At 40.6% G+C, this 24,308-nt stretch overlaps 2 protein-coding genes across 9 annotated transcripts in view; one reads left to right on the top strand and one right to left on the bottom strand.

Moving 5' to 3' along the window:
- LOC126259423 (galectin-4-like) overlaps nt 1-7,904 on the bottom strand; it is a 136,032-nt gene extending 128,128 nt beyond the window's left edge. The window contains exon 1 of one of the 6 annotated variants that reach the window (XM_049956213.1): nt 7,712-7,904. The gene's annotated coding sequence lies outside the window, so the exon portion shown is untranslated. Of the gene's footprint in view, nt 1-7,159; nt 7,366-7,711 lie in introns of those variants that run through there. The other 5 variants (XM_049956210.1, XM_049956214.1, XM_049956215.1 and 2 more) reach the window with 5 other exon arrangements.
- LOC126259422 (uncharacterized) overlaps nt 7,865-24,308 on the top strand; it is a 238,473-nt gene continuing 222,029 nt past the window's right edge. For 2 of the 3 annotated variants that reach the window (XM_049956207.1, XM_049956206.1), the window contains exons 1-4: nt 7,865-8,231; nt 8,342-8,638; nt 18,180-18,467; nt 20,191-20,424. In XM_049956207.1, the coding sequence (XP_049812164.1) occupies nt 8,058-8,231; nt 8,342-8,638; nt 18,180-18,467; nt 20,191-20,424 (993 nt within the window). In that variant the 5' untranslated portion in view covers nt 7,865-8,057. The remainder of the gene's footprint in view (nt 8,232-8,341; nt 8,639-18,179; nt 18,468-20,190; nt 20,425-24,308) is intronic. The other variant, XM_049956205.1, reaches the window with a different exon arrangement.

Raw genomic sequence — 24,308 nt, 5'->3', positions numbered from 1 at the left:
AGAGTAGCACAGTCTGCAACCCAAGATGCATGAGCCAGGAGGTGGAGAGCATTAAGCTTCTGCATGAAGGTACTCTTCAGTTGGCGAATACTGGGCAGCCACATCAGCTTTTTATCAAAAGGAAACCTTAAGAAATGGGACTTAGCTACAACATTTGGGTGCTGGTTACCTAAATAAAGTTTTGGATCGGGATGTATTATGGTTTGATGACAAAAACACATAACCCGCATTTTGGAGGGAGAAAACTAGTAGCCATGGGAAAGGCTCCACACACAGGCCCATCGGATGGAGCCTTGGAGTTGGTGTTTAGCAGATGCTACTGACTGGGAGCTGCACAAGATGCAAAAATCATTGACATACAACACTGTGGTAACCAGAGACCCAACTGAGTTTACAAGCCCATTGACAGTAATGAGAAAGTGTGTGACACTTAACACAGAACACTGTGCGATACCGTTTTCCTGGATCTGAGGGGTGCTGAGTGAAGTGCTATCTCTAGCTCAGAAGAGCCAGCAGGATAAAAACTAGCAAATAAAAATCAGACAGGGGGAGGGGGAGGGGGGGTGAAAGGCCCAGTCAAGGAGGGTAACTAAAATGTGAGAGTGCCAAGCCACGTTGTACGCCTAATGTTGTCAAAGAAGACCGCGAAAAGGTGATGGTGTTTAGAAAAATCCTGTCAGATTGGTCAGTTTTAGACTGTCCTTCCCAGAAGCCACACCAATACAGGGACAAAAGGACCCGAGATTCAAGTACCCAACACAATCTGAAGCTAACCATCCTTTCAAGCAGATTGAAAAGTACGTTGGTCAGGCTAATCGGTTCTGTCAAGAATAATTCGGTTATTCTCAGGTTTAAGAATAGGGATAACTATGCTGTCTTGTCATGGCAAGAGGAAGAACCCATGAGCCAAATGCTGTTGGAGAACCTGAGCAGATGTTACCTCTGGATAATATCCAAGTGTTGGGTCATATGGTTTTGGATGGAATATAGGCCTGGGGCTGAGGCATATGAAGAGGTAAGAGCCTGCAAGAATTCCCACTCAGTGAAGGGTTCATTGTTGAAACAGAGGCGTGTTTCTTCAACTTTTCGCTTCTGCTGGAGAAAGGTAGCAGGATAGGAAGAGGACACCGATGCTGTCACGAGGTGTTCTGCAAAGACTGATGGATCAGTAGACAGAGCACCCTGTAGGATAGGAACCAGGACAGTCGATTGTCACTGGTGGCCCAGAAGGCTATAGAGCTCAGACAAAACCTGGGATGAAGAGGCATATGTCCCCAGGGACTAAACATAGCACTCCCAGCATTCCTATTTTATTCTGCTTAATAAGGCAGCAAGCCTTAGCATGGAGATGCTTAAAAGTGATAAGGTTGGTATGTGAAGCATGTCGTTTAAATCATTGCTGTGCCCATCGGCAGGCATGGATAGCAAATACTATGTCCTTGGTCCACCACAGCACCAGTCGACGAAGTGGACTTGTGGATAGGGGGATAGTAGTGTCAGAGATGTCTTACATGTCTGCATCAGTAAAGGGCAACTGGCTCTGAGGAATGCCCAAAGTGGGGGCCTGTCTGCCTGGTGGCAGCAGGGAAACAATAGAATCACCAGAAAGTGATCACTGTCACAAAGATCATCATGGGGTGATCAATGTAGTGAAGCCATGAGAGCAGGGAAGGAGATCGTGAGATCAATAGCAGAAAAAGTGCCATGAGTAGCACTGAAGTGGGTATGAGAACCACCATTGAGGAGACACAAATCAAAGTCTGGAATAAGTTGGTCAATTAGAAGAACCCTACCTGTCGAAGTAGCACTCCTCCACATGGGATGGTGTACACTGAAGTCCCCAAAGAGGAGATACAGGGGCGAGATTTGCGGTATCAAGGAACGCAGTTCAATACAAGGAAGTGGCATACCTGGGGGGAGGTAGACAATGCAAAAGGTGATTGCTGGGGTCAACTACACTCATACCACTATTACTTCTAGGTTGGTACGAAGAGGGATCCAGTCGCTAATGACACTGGTGCAAATCAAAGTGTAGACCCCTCCAGGTGCTATCTTGGTGTCGGCAAGTTTCCAACAGAATGTCCGATAACCAAGAAACATTGGAGAGTGTTCATCATTGAAGTAAATTTCTTGACGTGCATGACAGAATGCAGAAAAATAGGAAACAAGTTGTTTTATTTCCAGTACATGGCAGTAATACCATTTCAATTCCATTGGATTATCATGTGGCAAGAATCCAAGATAGACATAAAGAAGCCAAGGGGAGGTCATGTCACCAGTTCAATGGTCATTATCAACGACAATGAGGTGGAAAAAAACAGAGAGAGACTGGGTCTGATTTGGAGTGAGAAAGGTGGGGCAGAGCCCGAATGCCAGGGAACCCTCATCCTTGGGCTTGCACTGCTTCTTGTTCTCCCTCAGAGGGTGGGAGGAGGTGTTATAAGTAAGGGAGTAGGTGGCAGTGATGTCCGGATCAGACAGAGAGCGAGTGGCTTTGGGGGCTTCGGAGTGTGGGTCCCCCATCCGACCCGAGGTTGCAGGGTTCCTATCTTGAGAACACTGGGGACAGGACTTCTGAGAGGGAACCCCGATCCTAGCAGGAGCCCAAGAAGAGGATTTCTTCTATGGCTGAGAAAGAGGAGAAGTTCCTTGAGGGGAATGGATAGGAGCTGCTGGGTAGGGAGGAAAGGGGGCAGGATGGGGGTAAGGAGGAGAGGAAGATGTCACTGAGGAAAAGGTAGATAAGAGATTCACAGGATGAAATCTGTCAAACTCCTTCTGGGCATCAAAGTAGCCGAGACAGTCAAGGATCTCTATTGCCTGGATTCTTTTTTCCTCTGTATACAGTTGTCACTCCAGTAAGTGGGGAGAATGTAGATCAGAGCAGTTTACACAGATAGGCAGTAGGGCGCATGGGCTCCTCACATGAAGAGGGTGGCCCCAATCACCATAGATGGGAGTGGCATTGAATCGCAAGGACGTGTGGTTGAAATTAAGGCAACTGAAGCAATGCATGGGAATTGGAATGAATGATTAGACATCACATCTGTACACCATCACCTTGACCTTCTTGGGCAGCATATCCCCCTCAAAGGCAAGGATGAAAGCGCCAGTGTCTACACGTTTATTCTTAGGGCCCCTCTGAACACAATGTAGGGAATGACCACCACATCATTCCAGATTAGCCCTAAGTTCATTATCAGACTGGGGGAGAAGGTTCCTACAGAAAATCACACCCTGTGTCATATTGAGAGACTCATGAGGAGTGATATTCACAGGGACGTTTCATAAGCAATCACACGTAAGGGGGAGGCCACCTGGCTGGCAGAAGATGTCTTTATAAGGAGGGAACCAGATCTCATGTTGCTTAAGGACTCAATTTCACTAAACTTGTCCTCAATGTGCTAAAAAAAAAAAAAAGAGGTTTGGTGGTGGCAAAAGTCTCTCTGTCAGTCCTGGTGCATACCAGGAACCGTGAAAAGAGTTTTGCCCCAAGCCAGTGGGCCTGGCCCTCCTCCCAGGGGAGGCAATGGGCTATAGGCCAGGAAGGCAGTAATAGGAACTGAGGCAGAACTATTCCTAGGAAGACACATGGCCGAGGAAGATTGGCCAGAGAGCTTAATGCGTTTATGTGCCAAATGTCTGTGCTAGTACCAACAACTCCTATCAGAGACTTGCCTTGTGGGTGCCACCCAGCCACAGCAACGGCTGTCTGGCATGACGGTCGTTGCCAGGAGTTCTGATGCCCGAAAAGATTGGCAACAATTCCTAGGCTTTCATGTGGCATTCACAGTGCAAGTACCAGCAGTGAGATCTGTATGGTGTCAGGGGACTCCGCCAGATGGATACATTACAGCCCCACCACAAAGACTGGCTACCGAGCTGGTGGCCTAGCAAGGAGGAGAAGGGGCTAGGGCAGCGAGGGAGGAGAAGGCAGAACAGGGGAGAGGGGAGAGAAATGAATGCCAAAGATGCTGGGGAGTTCTTTCCCATCTGCCTCACACAACAGATTTCAAATTTAGATATGGAGGTCAAACCCCTAAGGGGGAGCAAAAACAGAAAAGCTGAAAAAAATCAAACAAATCAAAACCTCAAGACAAAACAAAGTGGAGGAGGATAGCCGGGCTGACATAAATAATAACACTAAGAGAGGGAAAGGAAAGGGCAGACGGAAACGACTAAGGGGAGGAAGGGAGAAGGAACAGAAGGTAAAACAGCACAAAAAAGAAGAAAGGCTGCAATAGCTCTGGGATCCATGAGCACCTCACAGATACCCACAAAAGACCTGTGAGTCCCCTGGGGCTCTGCTGACATGAACTTGATTGAGCATGCGTGGGACCCAGTTAAACTTTCAGTACATCAATATAGGAACCCTCCTCATACACTGGATGTCCTCAAATGGACTGCCATATCACTGTCAATTTGTGCACAGTTTGCCAAGGAGGATTCAAGCATGTTACAGTGCACAAGGTGGAGCAATAGAGTATTGAATGTTACCAACCAACAATATGCACTTTCAAACACACTGTGTTTACTTTGTTTACTGTTTTCTTTTTATTTCACAGCAAAGATTTTTTTTTTAAGTATCATAAGATTTATTGTTTCATTTTCTAAGTTAGTTTCATGTTACATGGATCATTTTGCATGATAGATTGTAATGATCTGGAACGAGTCATTAAACATTCACATCATAAATTCATTTATACATATGGTTCTTTCTCTTTTTTCCAATCTGAACACAGAGCAAGCAGTAAATGCAACCTAGGAGAAAAAAAAAATCTTTAAAGTCTGTTACTACATTGTAATTCTATCACAGATGGCAAAGGATTTGGAATATTAGGTAAACAGAATGAACATTGTCTTGAAAACAAGCTTAGGATATCTTCAATAACCCTGCAAACAGATACAAGTCACAGATAATTATCTACAATATTTAAAATGTATGTTCTTTTATTCTAGTTGTATACATTGCTGCACAAGACAGATGTAATGACTATGAGCTAAGAAAGGGTTTGATATAGCTGCACTCCCAGTACGGAACTAAGTAAGATCATCAGGATTTTCTGTAGATTCTATTTTTTTCCAGCATTAGGGGTACTTACATATCTAAATGAAACATTAAAGTGGTATGGAGATAGTGTTGCATAGTAAGTGTCTGATGCATGGATTAATTTTTAAACATGAAATCATGTCACAATCAGGCCCTGATGATTCACATTAATCCAACTGCCTGCCGTGCCTACCACCAAGAGTGGTGGTGTTTGGATATGGCATGGAGGAGAATGTCAACAGCACACCACACTTTCAACTCTTATCGACTTTCAGATTCTCGGAGCTACTAGCTATCATTCAATTAACTTCTCCGCTGGCCTTGTGAGGCAGAATGCACCCCATTCCAGTCCTCCTAACAATGATAACTCTCTGGTACTACCGGGAAATGAACCTGGATCTTCCAAACGGCAGGCAGACATGCTCATCCCATAGCTACGGAGGTGGATGTAAAGCATGTTCTGGTTAGACAGGAGACTACTGGACAAATTAGGAAATGCAAACATTTTGACACCACTGGTGACTTTGTAATCTAAGCAAAATTTTCTACGATTCCCTGAAAGATCGTGCAAAAGAGTAATTCCAGACATCAGCACAGCTTTTCTTACACTTTCCTTACTTTCTATTAATTTTTGTCTGCAATTTTCTCTGTCTGCTCTTTCAAACTATGGCTAACATAAAGATATTTTCACCCTGCAGCAGATTGTGCACTGATATGAAACTTCCTGGCAGATTAAAACTGTGTGCCAGATCAAGTTTCAAAATTGGGATCTTTGCCTGTCTTGGGCAAGTGCTATACCGACTGAGCTACCCAAGCACAACTCACGACACATCCTTCTGCCGAAAGAAATCTTTAGATCCGGTGATACTGATGGCTACTGTATACAATCACCCAATTGGTTATGACCTACCCCAATGAACTGATAACATCAGCATGTTACACATGAGCAGCGGACACTGTGATTGCAATTTGGTCGACTGTTTACCATGAACTTGAGTTGCCTGCAACTAATAGACTAGTTTGCAAAAGAAACAAAGAGAAATCATGGTTAGAAATTGCAGACTTGAAGCAACTCCTAAATCCACTTTCCAATTTGGCAGGTTTAATGTTTCCCATTTACTCATTCTTTGATATTTTCCTAAAACCTGCAGTTCTTGTGATTACATGCTTATTTACTTTCTTTCACTCATTTCTTGAGTTCAGTAGGTCACATACAAAGTAGAACCTTCAGATACTGTCTAGTTTTATTATCACTTATGCCACGTAAATCTAATCAAGTAAATTAGTAAGAAAGCTGCTACTGTGAAAAAGCTGCTGCCTGATATTTTTATATCTATAGGTATTGAATCCTATTCATAGCACACTATCACTTGTCATGCAGCTATAGTCGCCACGCAGCTACCACAATTTTTCAATGCCCATATCTACATATTTAGATAGTTTGTAGGAAGAGTGGCTAATGGGGTATGTTTTTAAATTTTCTTAGTTGGTAGCGATTTTCAATTTCTTACTTTATGTTACACGAGAGGTTTTGCAAGTCTTATCACCAGAGTACATAAGCTCCATTATAAAACCTTGATAAGGAGGTAAAGTTCACATGAATATCATTTTTGTGTTTTGTAATGTGGCTGTTTGTATCACAATGGAGTTGAAACTGATTTATAAGCAAGCTAAAAAGTACATATAATGGGAAGTAAGTGTAAGACGTATGATTATCTGCACTTCTTATAGTGAGGGAGACATAGACTTCAAGGAAATGAATAATGTGGCATTTTATACCTTGTAGCTTATGTCTGAAGCTGACTAGTAAAGCCCAAAGAGAACCTCACCAACTTTCACCTGCACTACACAAAAACTGAACTAAATAGTTTGTCACTCCACATCAGACTTGTTTATAAGAAAATATAGTTATATAACAGTGTTACAACTATATTCAACAGTGCTACACATACCGTACTGCAATACATGAATTGTGAACTAGGTAAATTCTAATTGGAATCTAATTTTGGCATTACTCAGAGGAGTCATGTAGTTGCTAATTTCATACTGTAATTATTGTTGTATACGAACGTATAAGAATGCTTAAAGATAGATAAATATAGTTTGTACATAATACGTTACGTTAGAAATCCACGAAGTCCAACTTCTACTTTTTAATAAATGCGAAACAATGTTCCCAAAAAATATATAGGGCTTCCGTCTCTTCAAGCAGAGCACATCATAAAAACCAGTGTACAAAATAAGGAGTGTTCGAATCGTCTCCACACCCTGATGCTCCTCGAAATTCTCTCTTCAGATAACGTTTAGGCTAGATAAACTTGTTACCGGTGCTGATGACTCAGTGAATGATAACGTTTCCGATTTCAGAATGTATTCCAGATTATGAGGTTACTATAAAAAAATAATGTCAGTTGCTCAACAAAAGTTACTTTAAATATGAGATGTCATTTAAAGAAACCAAAAATTCATGGTTCACGAATTTTATGGTCGCTATGGTGGTCAAAATTAACAAAGTGCTGTCTTTCTACTGATAATTTTCCCTTCGGCGATTATGATTTTTTTTACATTGCAATTTTTGCATTTTCTTCGCAATTCCCAATTATTTCGTTATACACAGCCATCTGAAGGAAATGTACTGTACTGAACAAAAGCGTTACCTACTTGTTAAAAACAATCAGTCGAGCAGCCGCGACACACGATTCTCAACATTGCTGTCACGAGTGTCATCCACAGCATAACACCCACTGCTTACAAGTTGCATTGCGTCACACGTGATATGACGTCACTCGGCACCAAATAAACATATATGTAAAACACCAATAGTGCAGCACTGCCTTGAGCGCAGCAGACAGCTGTTTTTGAATACAGTGTCTCACAGACTTTAAACTCTCTCTTGTTACTAATAAGTCAGTCTTCCCTGAACTCACTGGTTATTAATAGCTAGTGTGTATTGCGGTTTCTGCGCAGTTTGATCGTGATTTGTGAACACTAATGTGGGAAACAAGAAATGGCCCTGATTTTTAGCCTGTTAATAATACTGCATTACTTCTCTTTGTCTTCACAAGATTTGGCAGTTGCAGAATCTACTTTGCAAAATATAGAAAATGTGTTAAATAATAACAACGAATCGCAATGGATGTACAGTATGCCTATAGTTACGAATGTTTATATTTCTTTTCAGGTAAGTAACTTTCACTGACTATAAATTCCTAATTTTTGTATTAGACTCAATTCTTTGTCGTACTGTTAGTGATCAGATTTGTGAATCCTGCATTGTTTTGTAAATTTCAGAACGATACTGCAAATTTTTCCGTCGAGCATCTTGAGTTGCATGTTAAAGAATGCAAGAGGGAAGAATTTTTCCGTTGCTCCGAAAGACATGTAGTATGTGCTGTTGTTAACAAAGGCAATATTTCAGAAGTGATATCTTGCGCTCCAAAGGAGAAACACCACCACATTATAAATGACTTGGGCTACAAAGAAGAAACTGCAGCTGATCTGGAAACGACTGTAAGATCTGTCTTCGAAAGATCTATAAACAATATTTCTAAGAAAAGTATTGTCGACATCATCTCAGTGAAAACACAGGTGAGTTACTAAATATTCTGATCTGCAACATAATAAACTATTCGAAGGTACTATGCAGTTAACTGCCAGCCCAATTTTAAATAAATTAACTCGCTTCATACCCAGAAATCGGATTGAAATCCTAATCCAGAAACGCACAATGAGTTTCTCAGAACAGCTGTTTGAATGCCACACGATAATGGACGAAGAAGAACTAATAGTCACATCTTTTTCCTATACACCATCATGGTCCATCTTGTACTACATCAATCAGTTGTAGTGATTATTAATAAGTATTTGTTGCAAAAACTTGTGTTATTATATGTTAACTTCATTTTTGATATTAGTGACCAAGTTGATGATTTGTAACATCCAGATTTTCGTTTAGCTCTCCATCCCTTTCTCCCCCCTGCTTGCCCTCATTAATGTTCTCAGTGAGGGAATAAGATCTGAAATCTCTGGTAATTTTGTTATTCTGTTGCTACATATATTGGTGAAATGGTGTACAGTGAAGTTTAGGTAGGACCATGTAATGCAAACTATCATTAACAGTCCACATAAGAAAAAGGAATGCTATTTTACATAATAATAATCTAGTTTGGAGAGGAAAGGACACATCAAGGCAGACAAGTGCCAAGACATGTAGCTTAATGTGTAGTTAAAGGACAGATCACTCAATATTTATAGGGTCTCCATTGGCCAAAAAACTGTCCCAAGTGTCTAAAATACTGCCCTGAATTTTCCTGACAGTATGACAATACCTGCAAGGGCGTACCCAGGATCTGAACTGGGGGGGGGGGGGGTCGAGTCGAGACAACATACAGCACTTCTTATTAAATAAAACAGTAAACCAGTGAAAAACTGGTTTTAATAAACATTTTAAATACAAGAATGCACTTGTACAATCCGAATTAAATGGCTGCTACACAACTTGGGCTATCTGGATCCTTTCCTCAACCATCGATTTCTGTGAATTACACAGATATGGGAGTTATCTCTGCAACACATGCTTCGCTCCTGTAATTGTCCTGGCTTCAATCTCCAGTGAATCATTGTCCCCCACATCCCCCACTTCCTACCATGTTCACGCCCCAGTCCAGTCCAGGAGTCGTGCATCATGTGCCAAGCCCATACAACTGCCACCCCTCCCTCCTGCATTTCAGCCAGCAAACTGGCTGCTTTTAGCATATTCTTCTTTGTAGAGATGGAAACCTTAAGTTCATTACAGTAATGAATTCTGCTCAGAAAATGTAGCTTCACAGTGTGCAGAGATCCCGTAATTAGTCTGATGGCCTTCTTTGCAATATGAGCTGTCTTTAATGGAACTAGTATTGATCCAAAGTCTAAAACCACACACCATAATGCTCTAAAAATGCAACATGAGACATTTTAGCATAGACTTCAGGCGTATAATTAATAAGATACTTCAAAACATAAAGTTCTCGTGCCATATTACCACTAATATATTTTACATTTGCCCCCTTGTCAACTAATGGTCTAAATATATATATCCAACAACTTGACACAAGGGAGTTCGGTTTTTAAACTGAAAATCAACAAAGATGTTTAGCTTGGTTTAGGAGAAAATCCATTCAATCTGAACCAGGATGTTGCTTGGGCTTTTGTATTATCAGCACAATTTTGTGGCTATTTAAATCATTTCTACAGTGAAGATAAGTTGTGTGAACTTCATATAATACTGTGTTGGTTCTTACAGATGAGGGCAGTTTATTAATCATGGGGGGAGGGGGGGGGGGGAGGAGGAGAAGGTCCCAGCACACAACTCTGTGGGATACCTACATTGATCTTACATCCATACTCTATAAATCACAGTGAAGTGCATGATGACAGATGATACTTCCCATTGTACTACAAGGGGACGTTAAAATGTAAGTTACACATGTAATTCTCCATCAAGACCATTGCACAACAAGTGCTTCATTATCAGAAGACAGTACATGTTTTGGGCTCCCTGCAGACACATTTTATTGCAGTATGGTTGACAGGTGCATCACAGTGTGCAAATGAAATGGTGCAGAAACTGGAAACGTGCTCCTAAGTTGAAGTATATGTGACAGTACAATTCTTGTGGGTAAAATGTTTCAATTATAAACAGATTCACTATGAAATTCTGACAGTATATGGACCAAGCGCAATGTTGTGCCCAGTTGTAGTGAATGGTGGCTGCACAGATGTGCATGATGCCAATTGGGAAGGAAGATAATTGATATTGACCACAGACAACACTGTCCAGACAGTTAAGAAAATGATTGGGAGCAATTTCAGGTTTTTCAAAGATCAGGACATTCACATGGTGGTTCTCAAATGTCTCTGTGGTCATGGAGTTGATATGTATCATCTAGGAACTGAATTACTGGTAGAACTTTCAAATTGTTGTTTATAGAGACTTGATGACTATGTTGAAAAATAGTGTTTGTATCTGTGTCACTTTGAAGTGGAGTGCAACATTCAATAAAAGTTACTTGTTCTGCCATAATAATATGTAACTTCCTTTTTAAATCCCCTTGTACATATCAGCATTTCTCCACAGGAAGACTGACTGCTGAAATACATTTGTGCTCGCAATAATTTGTATACTCTTTTCTTCTCAGCCTTTACAAAAGTAAAACATGGAAGGCTGTAGTATATTCCTAGATTTATCTCTTAATACTGGCTCTGAAACTTTCTAAGTTGGATTTTGCAAAATTAATGGTTTTTATCTTAAAATGTCTGCCATTTCAGGTTTTCAGCATTTTCATGACACAGTTCTTGTGGCGATTCATGGTGCCTTCTTCTTTGTATTCCCCATTAAACCCATTTTGTACGGATATTAAACACTTGAACAATAGTCTAGGATGGGTTCCACAAGTGTTTTGTAAGCAATCCTCTTTGTAGACTGATTGCATTTTCCCAGTGCCATACTGTACCAATGAAGTGACATTGATTTTTTTCTACGCTAGTTCTTCCTTTGCCTACACACACAAGTTGCTTAGGCTTGAATCAAACAGCGGAAATGGCTTGTTGGAAAAATCGAAAAGATAAGGAAAAAATAGATTACTCCTCACCCTAAAGAAGACACATTGAGTTATAGACAGGTGCAATGAAAAGACACTTACACATTAGCTTTCAGTCAAAGCCTTCATCTGAAAGGGAAACACATACATTTTCATTCACACAAGCAATTGCACCTCTTGCATGCATGACCACCATCTCCAGCAGCCTGGGCCAGAATGAAAGTGTGCATGATGCATGACCACCATCTCCAGCAGCCTGGGCCAGAATGAAAGTGTGCATGAGGCGTGCTTGCTTCTCTCTCTCTCTCTCTCTCTCTCTCTCTCTCTCTCTCTCTCTGTGTGTGTGTGTGTGTGTGTGTGTGTGTGTGTGTGTGTGTGTGTGTGTGTTTTTTTTTTTTTTCCTTTTTTGTTTCTTTTCTGGCAAAGGCTTTGGCCAAAAGCTAGTGTGTAAGCTTTTTGCTTTGCTTGTCAGCAACACATTGTGTCATTTTTACAGGAAGTAGCAATCTATTTTTTTTCTTATACCATTGCTTGAGTTGTCTGGATATGATTGTAAGAGTTTTAGGCTGTTGTCTCTGATACCATTAACTAGAATTTGTCTGTGACTGGTACTTGCATCTGTTAAGATGTATATGTTCACTGATGTATATTCTTGTCAGTCTTGTTAGCTTCAGTTTGTTGGTGATACAGGCTAGTATTACATCTAGCCATGACTGCATTAGTTGTGTGGTTGCACCATTTGTTGTGGGGGATCTGGTACTTTTAGAACTCTGCATATTTGCGAATGAAGGTATGAACACCTTATTGTGCTTCTTGAGGTATTCATTCCTTGTCGACTTATAGAACACCCTAATATTATGTGATCAATGGTCTCAGAGAGTACCACACAAAGTTGACATCAATCACCTGGAGTGATGATTTTTATTGTAACTTTTTAATAGTTCTTTGTCCTCCATCCCTGATCTTGCACAGTTACTGTTGTAGCTGATTCAGTTCTTATTCTTCCTCTTTTAAGCCAATGGTGCATCTGATCTGTCAATATTTAAATTCTCCATGTGGATTAGGTACTGATCATGCAGAGATTTCTCCGTCCCGATTTGCATCAGCTTGGTATGGTTTCCATTTTAATGTTATTGTGCAGAAGTGAGCCAGTAATCAGTACCTTCTGCATTCTGTGAGAAGTATCTTGCAGCCTAATTAGTCTGTACAGTGATTCCTCTGTTTTAGTTTGCAGTCTCTGATAGTATTATTTGACACATTAGTCATTCACTTGCTGGATCACATGCTTGACAAATCTCACTATGGCATAATAATGTGTTCCCTATATTTCAGTGTCAACCTTGGGGTAAACTACTTACTGGTATGCCCTCAGAGATCCTGATACGAGGGACAGTCAAAAAGTTTGTAGCCGAAGATAATTACCATAATGTCTTGCTCTTAGAGAAGAAGGGACAGGTTACTTGGACTGCGCATTTAGGATGACTCAATTGTTGAGAAATCAAGATGTAACAAAGATGAAAGGATATATATTAGAGATAAGAACTATATCATTTCAACTCCAGAGATGACAGAAGCTGAGAACAAGTGCAATGATCAATTAAAGAGGAAGAAAATTGAAAAGTGGGATGATAAGTGCAGTTAAGAACTAGGGAAAAGTGGTAAAGAAGAGATGGAAAAAAGTTTTCTTTGTATGGTGAAGTTTGGAAACCAAACAATGGAGTTAGTGTGCTTTATCTGACAATTTGCTCAGGACCCCGTCTGAATCAATGTCTTCATGTCATTTGGGTGGCTGAGAGAACTCCTTCCCAACCCTCCCAAAGTGATATTATTCCATCTAACCCCCCCCCCCCCCTTTCCAGTCTATGAAATTTCCTGATTCATCCTTACTTTGCATCTACTCCCAAACCCCAGCCACATCTCCCAATTCCTAGGCACATGGGACATATCCCTGTGGGTAAGACCCAGATAATAACCTGTGGTATGCAGTCATCTAGCACTTTGATAATTTTCCCATCATAGGTGTATCCTACCAATTAGAGATATGGCCAACTGTGACAGCATCCATGTCATAAACCTGCTCTGCCGTAACTTTTGCACAACCTTTTTTGTGATGTGATGAATAATCAGCTGTCCACACACATGTATGGCCACCACCAAAATGTGGGTGGGAACACAGTTTACCATCCAGTGGCAAAACATGCCACCAAGTGCAGCATTCTCACCTTCAGTGGCTGTTTCACGACCTGTGTTGAGGGGAGCTGTTCGTGCAACACTTCCTTCAATCTTGCAATCCACCTACCCTCGATCTCGGCTAGTCCCAGACTCACACCAACTTCCATCCCTTTCCTTCTGCCACCCACTTAACCCCATCAGTGTATACTCACACTGTTCTCTACACAGTCTCCCTCTTCCTATGTTCCTTCAGTCCCCCATTCCACCCTCACCCAACATGCTCCTCCACGCTGTGTGCCACGCGTGACCTTCCCCTGTCTGTGGTGGTGTCACATTCGTGTGTGTGTGTGTGTGTGTGTGTGTGTGTGTGTGTCGTTTCTCTATTACATGGGTGTTTTCTGAGGCCTTTTTTCATCTTTGGAGAGTAAACCAATGAATTTCATTGATGCCCTTTTGAATTGTTCTTTGCTGTCACGTCCATAAACAAATCAATTCTCTCTGCCAGTTCAATTTTTATGTGCAGTTTATTTCACTTATTAAAAAAATTAACTTACCTATTTATGTAACTTGTTGGTGTTCCTAATAGCACAGTTTAACAATTGACTAAATTTCTCATACTGTGATCTTGTAACTTGATTTCCACTATCTTCTGCATAGTTTAATGTTGTATAAGCCTTGCATGTGATACTCTCATGATAGGTAAAGGTATGCACCACCCGTTTACGTTTGCTCCGACTTGGCTTCTCATAAGGAGGGTATAGGCAGGTAGGGAGCTACTCTGATCTTGAAAGGTTTGAGAGAAAAATCTAAAACTAAGTGACACCTGTGTGAGTATAGTGTCTGGTAAGTGTAGTTCATGGTTAGTTTGAAAAATACTACTATTTTATATAGTTTGCATTATGATGGTTTGAAATATTTCTCACACAATCCACATTTTTTTTTTCTTTTTTTTCCTGCAGTTGTGGATTTTCTGTTCACAGCCAAAAGGACAAAGGGAACAATTGTGAACAAAAGGGTAAAAGTGCAATTGCAACACAAAGAGGTACAACTTGCAGGAAAGAAATTGGAAGTAACAGTTAGTTGAGATTTACCGAGATAGACATTCTGCTCGTCTTGGCATTACTTAGTACATCTTAGCTTTGCTTGGTTTTTCTGCCTATAGCACAACATTTCATTTGGCAGTGTGTTGCAGTACTTTCTTCCGGCATTTGGTGCAGCTTATTTTGGTGGGCACAACTTTCTTCAGTTCAGCAGAATTGTGGTGTAAAGACCATTTGTCCTTCAGTATTTCTTTGTGGTGTAAAGGAAGTCCCCAGGTCCAGTGGCTGTTTGCATGAAAAGAGGCAATTGAGCAATCTGTCTTCGCAGTCCTTCAAATATAAATGGGAATCACAGAGGAGCAGGATGAGAACAGTCAGTATCTATTATGTAGTAGCATAATTGACGGGGTACCACAGATTTGCTTTAAAACAGCTTTAAAACACCGTGCAGAAAGAATTTGAAGAGAGAGATTTTGATGAAAGAGCTAAAATTTATAGTGATTGTTCTATACACCAGGAAGCACTTTGTGTTAAATATGCAGACAGGGAACACGTGACTGAATAAGTAGTGCAAATAGTAAATTTTCTGGAGTAGCATACATTGTTACATAGTCAGTTTCAACAGTTTTTGATGGAATTCAATGAAGAGTATGGAGATGTTATATATTACTGCAGAGTACAATGGTTAAGGCAAAGTACATGCCTGGAACGAGTTTTTGATTTAAGATCTGCTGTTATTGAATTTGTGAAGGAAAAAGGAAAGCAAGAGTGAACTAGTATGGGAGCAGTTGTTGTTATGAGTATCTACATCTAAATACATACTCCACAAACCACCATATGGTGCATGGTGGGGGGTACTTTGTACCACTACTAGTATCTTGTAACAAATCTAGCAGCCTGCCTCTGAATTGCTTACATGCCTTACTTTAATCTGATCTGGTATGGATCTCAAACATTTGAACATTACTCAGCAATGAGTCGCACTAGTGTTGTATATGCAGTCTGCTTTTTAGATAAACCATATTTTCCTAAAATTCTCCCAATAAACCGAAGTCAGCCATTTGCCCTCCCAATGACAATCCTTACATGCTCATTCCATTTTGTATTGATTTGCAATGTTATGCCTAGTCATTTCCATGTTAGGCCTAGTGATTTCCTTCCTTGTTCCACACTCAAATAGAGCAAGGGAAAGATGACCATCTATATGTCTCGATATGAGCCCTAATTTCACTTACCATTGTGGTCCTTATGTGAAATGTACATTGATGTCAGTACAATCGTTCTGCAGTCAGCTTCAAATGCCAGTTCTCTAAATTTTCTCAGTAGTTTTCTGGAAAAAGAACGTCATCTTTCCTCAGGGAGTCCCCATTTGAGTTCATGAAGGATCTCTCTAACTCTCGCATGATTATCGAATCTACTGGTAACCAATCTAGCAGTGTGCTTCTGAATTGCTTCAATGTCTTCCTTTAATACAACCTGGTGGGGATCCCAAGCACTTTAGCAGTGCTCAAGAATGAATTACACTAGTGTTCCGTATGTGGTCTCCTTTCAGATGAACCACACTTTTCTAATATTTGCCCAATGAACTGAAGTCGACCATTCACCTTCCTACTAATGTCTTTATATGCTCGTTTCATGTTATATCACTTCAAAACGTTATGCCTAGATATTTAATCAGCGTAACAGTGTCAAGCAGCACACTACTGATAATGTATTTGAACATTGTGGTATTGTTTATCCTACTCATATACATTAACTTACTTTTTTTTTTTTTTAGAGCAAGTTACTTAAGCTTGGAAGCAATTGAGTTAAAAGGTAAAACCTTTGTGTACCAGGTGAATTTCTATCTGGTTTTGATAAGAGAAAACTAAATGTTATTGTGTAAACCACAATACACGAAAATCTATGTTTACAGTTTCTTAGCTTTATAAGAAGGTGCTTGTGGCATGTGGCCAATTCAGGAATGAGTAAGCGTTAGACCATATGCATGTTATTAGGGCACATAAACTGATCAAATCGACAATATACACACTAAAAATTGGAGCTCATTTCTTCTCATGTCGTTGTTGTTGTTGTGGTCTTCAGTCCTGAGACTTGTTTGATGCAGCTCTCATATCATATACTTGATTTTATTTTGTTGCTATAGCATGCTCCTTGTCAGACTGACACCTTTTGTTGAGGAAACTTTTTCTTTTTTAAAAAAAAATATTATTGAGGGGAGCAGTTTCACTGTGCTCCACACCTGTTCAGATTCATATGTCCTTTGTCCCTTTCAGTGACAGTTTTAAAAGTTTCTAAAATTGAATTTTTTTAACTTTAAATATAGCAATATTATGAAAAGGAAAGTTGGTACTCACCATATAGTGGAGGTGCTGACTCGTAGATAGGCACAACAAAAAGACTTTCACAAATAAATTTTGGCCAGCAAGGCCTTCGTCAAAAATAATTGACAGACACACACACACATACAGTCATGCAAATGCAACTCACACACACCTGACTGCAGTCTTAGGCAACTGAAGCCACACTGCGAACAGCAGCACCAGTGCATGATGGGAGTGCCGAGTGGGTGGGAGTAAGGAGGAGACTGAGGCGGGGAGGGGGAGGGATAGCAGGGTGTTAGGGGTGGCGGACAGTGAAGTGCTGTTGGGGAGTGCGCAGAGGTGGAGAGAGGGTAGGGCAGCTATGTGCAGTTGGGTCTCTCTCTCTCTCTCTCTCTCTCTCTCTCTCTCTCTCTCTCTCTCTCGTGGCGCAGTGGTTAGACACTGGACTCGCATTCGGGAGGACGACGGTTCAATCCCGCGTCCGGCCATCCTGATTTAGGTTTTCCGTGATTTCCCTAAATCACTCCAGGCAAATGCCGGGATGGTTCCTCTGAAAGGGCACGGCCGACATCCTTCCCCATCCTTCCCTAATCCGATGAGACCGATGACCACACTGTCTGGTCTCCTTCCCCAAACAACCAAACCAATCTCTCTGCCCCCCCTCCCCCCCAGCAATCTATTTTTGATGAAGGCCCTACTGGATGAAAGCTTCATTTGTGACAGTCTTTGTTGTGCCTATCTGCAACTCAGCATCTGCACTATGTGGTGAATAGCAACTTTCCTTTTCATAATATTGTTACATTCCATTCTGGATTTTCAATTGTTTGATTTAATTTAAATATGTGCGAGTTGCACTGGAGTTGTTCCTACTTTTGGAGTGGATGCAGCGAAACTCCTCTTCTGTATCTTCATTTTGGAATAAATTCATATTTGAAATTAAACCTCTCTTCTCACATTAAAATATATATTTATTAAATTCGTTTTCCTTTATATTGTTTTGTTAATCTTCTAGGAAACACACAATGGCACAGAAGTGTACGCGACAGTGAAAGTTATAAACGCAGATGAAGGTGACGCGTTACAGTTTGAAGTATGTGAGGTTGAAATCATCAGCTCACAACAGTCAGAAGCTGTGGCCAGGGACAGCAGGTGCTTCCCTCTTTCTGAAACACAGACTCAGTACTCTGGCTCAGAAGATGAGATGCCAAAAATTGCACAAGAAGCTGTTCTACATTTAAATGGGCTATCTCAATCAAAGTTTGCTTACAATCTTCACGACATCATAAGAGCGGAGAAAATGGTATTATTTAAATGCACAGCTTTGACCGTATTTTATTAGCTGCAAAATAATGTGTGTAGGGAACTGAAATAATTAACACAGTTTACACACAAACATGTTTTATAAGCTGCTTTCGTGACTGTATGTTTAAACTGAAAATAAACAAACACAACCTTCACAATCACTAAACCTTAATTCTACAGTTAGGTGAGAGTTGTGTTTTTTACATCAGCAGCATTGCTTCAAGGAAAGTAATGAGCTATAATTTCTAGAAATGTGCTAAAATTATAGCTTTGATTGAATTTGATAATAATTAAAATGTGTGTCAACACATGTAGGGCTGTGCATCATTTTCCTTGGGAGGAAATACACATAACTCCAGGCATGTAAAACCAATTCTAAATGTGTTTCATTTTCCTCATCCATGAAACAAGGGGTGTCAAAGTTAGAATTTTAACATATTTCTAGAAATTTTAAGATTGTTGCTTTCCTGGGAACAGTGCTTTTGAGCTAAGAACCAAAAGTGTTACCTGACAATGAAGTTAAGCCTCCAAAGTGTACCATAGTAGTAGAATTAAAGTATAGTGACTGGATATCTAGTGTTTGTTTATTTTTAGTTTCCTTACAATTAAATCAGTATTTCCTGTTGTATTATGATGCAGAGTCTTTTGCAAGAAATGTCCTTGCAAGGAAGGCAAAAGCTTTCAAATAATTTCTATTTATATTGTAAGTTCAGTGACACAAATACAGGGCTATTACAAATGATTGAAGCGATTTCATAAATTCACTGTAGCTCCATTCATTGACATATGGTCACGACACACTACAGATACGTAGAAAAACTCAAAGTTTTGTCTGGCTGGGCTGAAGCCGCACTTCAGGTTTCTGCCGCCAGAGCGCAGTGAGACAAAATGGCAACAGGAGCCGAGAAAGCGTATGTCGTGCTTGAAATGCACTCACATCAGTCAGTCATAACAGTGCAACGACACTTCAGGACGAAGTTCGACAAAGATCCACCAACTGCTAACTCCATTCGGCGATGGTATGCGCAGTTTAAAGCTTCTGGATGCCTCTGTAAGGGGAAATCAACGGGTTGGCCTGCAGTGAGCGAAGAAATGGTTGAACGCGTGCGGGCAAGTTTCACGCGTAGCCGCGGAAGTCGACGAATAAAGCAAGCAGGGAGCTAAACGTACCACAGCCGACGGTTTCGAAAATCTTACCGAAAAGGCTAAAGCAGAAGCATTTCTTAAACAGGAGATTGGAAAACCGATGGATCGGTCGTGGTGGAGATCATGATCAACAATTCATGTCATGGCCTCCACGCTCTCCCGACTTAACCCCATGCGATTTCTTTCTGTGGGGTTATGTGAAAGATTCAGTGTTTAAACCTCCTCTACCAAGAAACGTGCCAAAACTGCGAGCTCGCATCAACGATGCTTTCGAACTCATTGATGGGGACATGCTGCGCTGAGTGTGGGAGGAACTTGATTATCGGCTTGATGTCTGCCGAATCACTAAGGGGCACATATCGAACATTTGTGAATGCCTAAAAAAACATTTTGAGTTTTTATATGTGTGTGCAAAGCATTGTGAAAATATCTCAAATAATACAGTTATTGTAGAGCTGTGAAATCGCTTCAATCATTTGTAATAACCCTGTACATATAAAATGATTTTTTGAAAAATTTGTAAATTATTTTATCTTCTTGTGTAATATTTTGGTTCTGGCCTTATTAATTTTCAGGTGACACCTGGATCACAGGGATCTTTGATAAATCTTCAGCTTAAGGTAGCGCCTTCACTGTGTCTCAAATTGCTCTCATTTCCTCTTAATAAAACATGTCCAGAAAATGAAGACTTAACAAATATGGTTTGCAATTTGACACATTGGAATCGGCCTTGGAAAGGAGATGTGATCTACTCATCTCCTGAATGCCGTGTGGATGTAGAGGAGAGTGCAGCACTACAGTCATTTGATGTACGTATTAAACAGATTTTCATCCATTACATGAGGTAGTGACTATTGTTACATCAGCCCTCTAAAAGTTGACACCATAAGTTATTGATAATGAATAAGAATTGAAACAAGGATTCACAATGGAAAGAATATGAAAGGTTCTTTGTGAATGGAGAAATAATTCCAATATTTACTTTATTTTATTAAGACCTCAGTCTTTATTTTCTTTAATGCTGCACATAAAAACAGGGTTTCCCAGTAATCATACCTCAGTTTCTGTTGACGATAAGAGCATAGCGTCATGTATTTTGTAGTTTTGTATAGCACTTGGGTATATACAGTTCTGAGAGAGAGAGAGAGAGAGGTTCAAAGTTACACTACTTGTACATGTAAAATATGCATGTACAATCTGGTGTGAGGCAAAAACATAGTTAATACAGTGACAAAGCACAGAGAAATATGCTGTAAAGTGTCTCCATTATCATCAGGAAACCCAGTGGTGTTGTACTGAAGCACATCCAAAATTTTTGTGCACATAAAATCTGGTCTGAGGTGTAAAATCAGTTCTGCGTTATTTCAGTTCACCTAAATAAACTACCTAAATTTTACTGACAATACATTTCTTTTCATATGAGTTACACCTCTTACTGCAGCATGGAAAAGAAGGGAAACAACGGAAAAATGTTTCTATTGGAGCACAAAAAAATGTGTATATGTTCCTGTTTATTCAAGTGGCATGAGAACATATTTGTGCTTTTTTATGCTGAGAGAGAAGGAAACACTGGTAATGGCAAGGAGATGGAAAAGTAATAAATACTGGAAGATAGTAGGCGGTGATTGTGTTATTAAAAACAAGGGAGACAGCGGTAGTGGAACATAGTTGACAGTGACAAAACAGAGCTAGGAAAAGAGTGGAGACAGTGCAAGGGGGGAAGGAACAAAGAGGAGGAGAAAATGCATGAGAGCCAGTGATAGTGAGAGACGTTCTTTGACAACAACAATGAGAAAGATCGAGATAGTAACAGTGAGAAGAGAGTGCAGCAGTGGGAAGGAAAGGAAAAGATAGTAACAGTACGAGACAGCAAGAGTGAGACAGTCACAATGAGAGGAAACTGGTAATAGGACAGAATGAAAGGGTCCGTGGCTGTGACACAGACACAACGACAGACAGACACATAGAGATAATGACAATGAGTTGGGCTGATTGAATGAGTGAGAAAAGGCAACTGGGAGTAGATAGATATGAGCTACTTACAGTGGTGGACTTTTAGATGTGAGTGAGTTTCAGTTCGAGGAGCTTGCAGGAGTCTTAGTTGAATTTTCATGTTAAAAAAAGGGTGAATATGTTCGCACCCCAAAAATTTTGTGAAGGTTTTTAAAGATGATGAGGAAGGCAGAATGAGGCAGCTGGTACCCCACTTTTCAGTCAGAGTCTTTGAAATAAACAAGAACATATTAGCATTTTCTTGTGCTCTGATAGCAGCATTTTTCCACTCGTGGGTAATTTTTTTGTCTCCATGTAACAATTGCACTCACCACCCTCTACATCTGTGTAGATGTATCAATCAGCTACTTTGACAAGGCCATGACTTCCTAAAATCCTGCACTGAAATGAGATCCATTCTGTCTGAGTGTTTGCTCACCACTCCTAGAATCGCTTTTTGTCACCCTCCCAATCTCCACAATATCCGTGTCGGACCCTATGCTCCTTCTGCACCCATCTATGCCATCCTATGGCTTCTACCCCTGTGACCATCCCCCCACTGCAAGACTTGCCCTATGCACCCTCCTACCACCACCAATTCCTGCCCTGTAACTGCCAAAACATATACTATCAAAGGGAGAGCCACCAGTGAAATGGCACACGTCCTGTACCAACTGTTAAGTAAACAGTTTGGCCTTTTACATCTCCAGGACTATCACCCAGTTATCAGTCAGGATGAATGGGCAAAGGCAGAGTGCGTATACAGGCAACACACAACATCCTGTTGCAGGGCAATGTGTTAAACATGACAGTCATGATCTCAGTGCCTATTTCCACACGTGCCATCTGGATTCTTCCCACAGACACCAGTTTCTCAGAACTCTGTGGGTAGGAACTAGCACTACAACTTGTCCTTGGTTCTCACCACCCAATTGGCCTTAATTTACATTAATTCCTTTGGTCTCAGTATTTCTTCACAGTAACGAATCCTTTCTTCACTCTATTTTAGTTTTCGACATCTTTTATTTTCTGACTTGTCTACTTTTTGCCATCCCCACCCCTCCCCCCGCCCCCGCCCCCGCCCTTTTGTGTTACGTATAATGCACTTAGCTTTTCACTCTTTATTAACTTGTGGACAAAGTCTTAGTAGTAATCTCTGCCTTGCGTATTACCCTATGTTGTTGTTGTTGTGGTGTTCAGTCCTGAGACTGGTTTGATGCAGCTCTCCATGCTACCCTATCCTGTGCAAGTTCTTCATCACCCAGTACTTACTGCAACCTACATCCTTCTGAATCTGCTTAGTGTATTCATCTCTTGGTCTCCCTCTACGATTTTTACCCTCCACGCTGCCCTCCAATGCTATATTTGTGATCCCTTGATGCCTCAGAATATGTCCTACCAACCGGTTCCTTCTTCTCGTCAAGTTGTGCCACAAACTCCTCTTCTCCCCAATTCTATTCAATACCTCCTCATTAGTTATGTGATCTACCCATCTAATTTTCAGCATTTTTCTGTAGCACCACATTTTGAAAGCTTCTATTCTCTTCCTGTCCAAACTATTTATTGTCCATGTTTCACTTCCATACATGGCTACACTCCATACAGATACTTTCAGAAATTGTTTCCTGACACTTAAATCTATACTCGATGTTAACAAATTTCTCTTCTTCAGAAACGCTTTCCTTGCCATTGCCAGTCTACCTTCCACCTTTAAGCTCTCAAGTTTTAAAATCTCGTATAGTGCAGTCCCCGACAATCAGTCTTTCCTTCTCATCCCGTCCCGTAAGTCTCCCCTGACCCAGGGTTCTGGGTGACTTTCCTGAACTGTACCCCATTCCCTAAACTGATCCAGTCTTTTTCCTTCATCCATCTTCCTTCCCCTTCAACTCTTCTACCAGAAGAAGGAGCCACTGGCCCTGAAAGCTTGTAAAAGTTCAATCCTTTTGTGTGTGTGTTCCCCTGCCACCACTTGATGAATAGATTTTTTATCTATCTATTTACGTTCTACATCTATTTTGTATCACAGTCTGTCTCTGTTCCTAATATTTTCCTCTATATGCTGCATCTTCAAGTGTCAAGTGAACTGTACCCAGAGGCTGTAGCAGAGGTCCTACTAAAGTGTCCCTTAAATTTTACTAAGGGTCTTCTGCACCTATTACCTTTAGTACTACTTCATTTAGTCTTGTACCAGTGAACCTAAACTTTAATATCCTTTGACGGCACCAGATTTCAAATGCTTCCAGTTTCCTCTCTTCCAGGTTTCTAATGGCCTGTGTTTCAACTGCATACAATGCTGCACTCCAGACACGATTTAAGGAACTACTTCTCATTACCATACTAATACCTGATATTAGTAGATCTCTATTACTGAAGAAAGCTTTATTCTGTGTGTTGTCATACATCTGTTATCTTCCTTGCTCTGGCCATAATACACCACCCTAAATAGCACAAATTTGTCTCTAATACTACTACTACTTCTTCTACTGCTACTGCTACTATGACTAAGACCACTATTGCTGCTGCTGTGTTGTCATTACAAGTTTGATATTAATATGTTATTCCCCTTTCTATTACTCTTCATCACTTACATATCTGCTTTGTTTACCCTTAAGCCATATTCTATGCTAAATATTCTGTCTCTCCCATTCAACAGGTCTTCTATGTCTTACTTACATACCCTTGCACAGTTATTCCTCTTTTG

Source organism: Schistocerca nitens, chromosome 5 (genome assembly GCF_023898315.1).
Source record: "Schistocerca nitens isolate TAMUIC-IGC-003100 chromosome 5, iqSchNite1.1, whole genome shotgun sequence".
NCBI classification, from domain to species: domain Eukaryota; kingdom Metazoa; phylum Arthropoda; class Insecta; order Orthoptera; family Acrididae; genus Schistocerca; species Schistocerca nitens.
The sequence above is the reverse complement of the archived record's forward strand: the minus strand, read 5'-3'. Positions and strand labels throughout refer to the sequence as shown.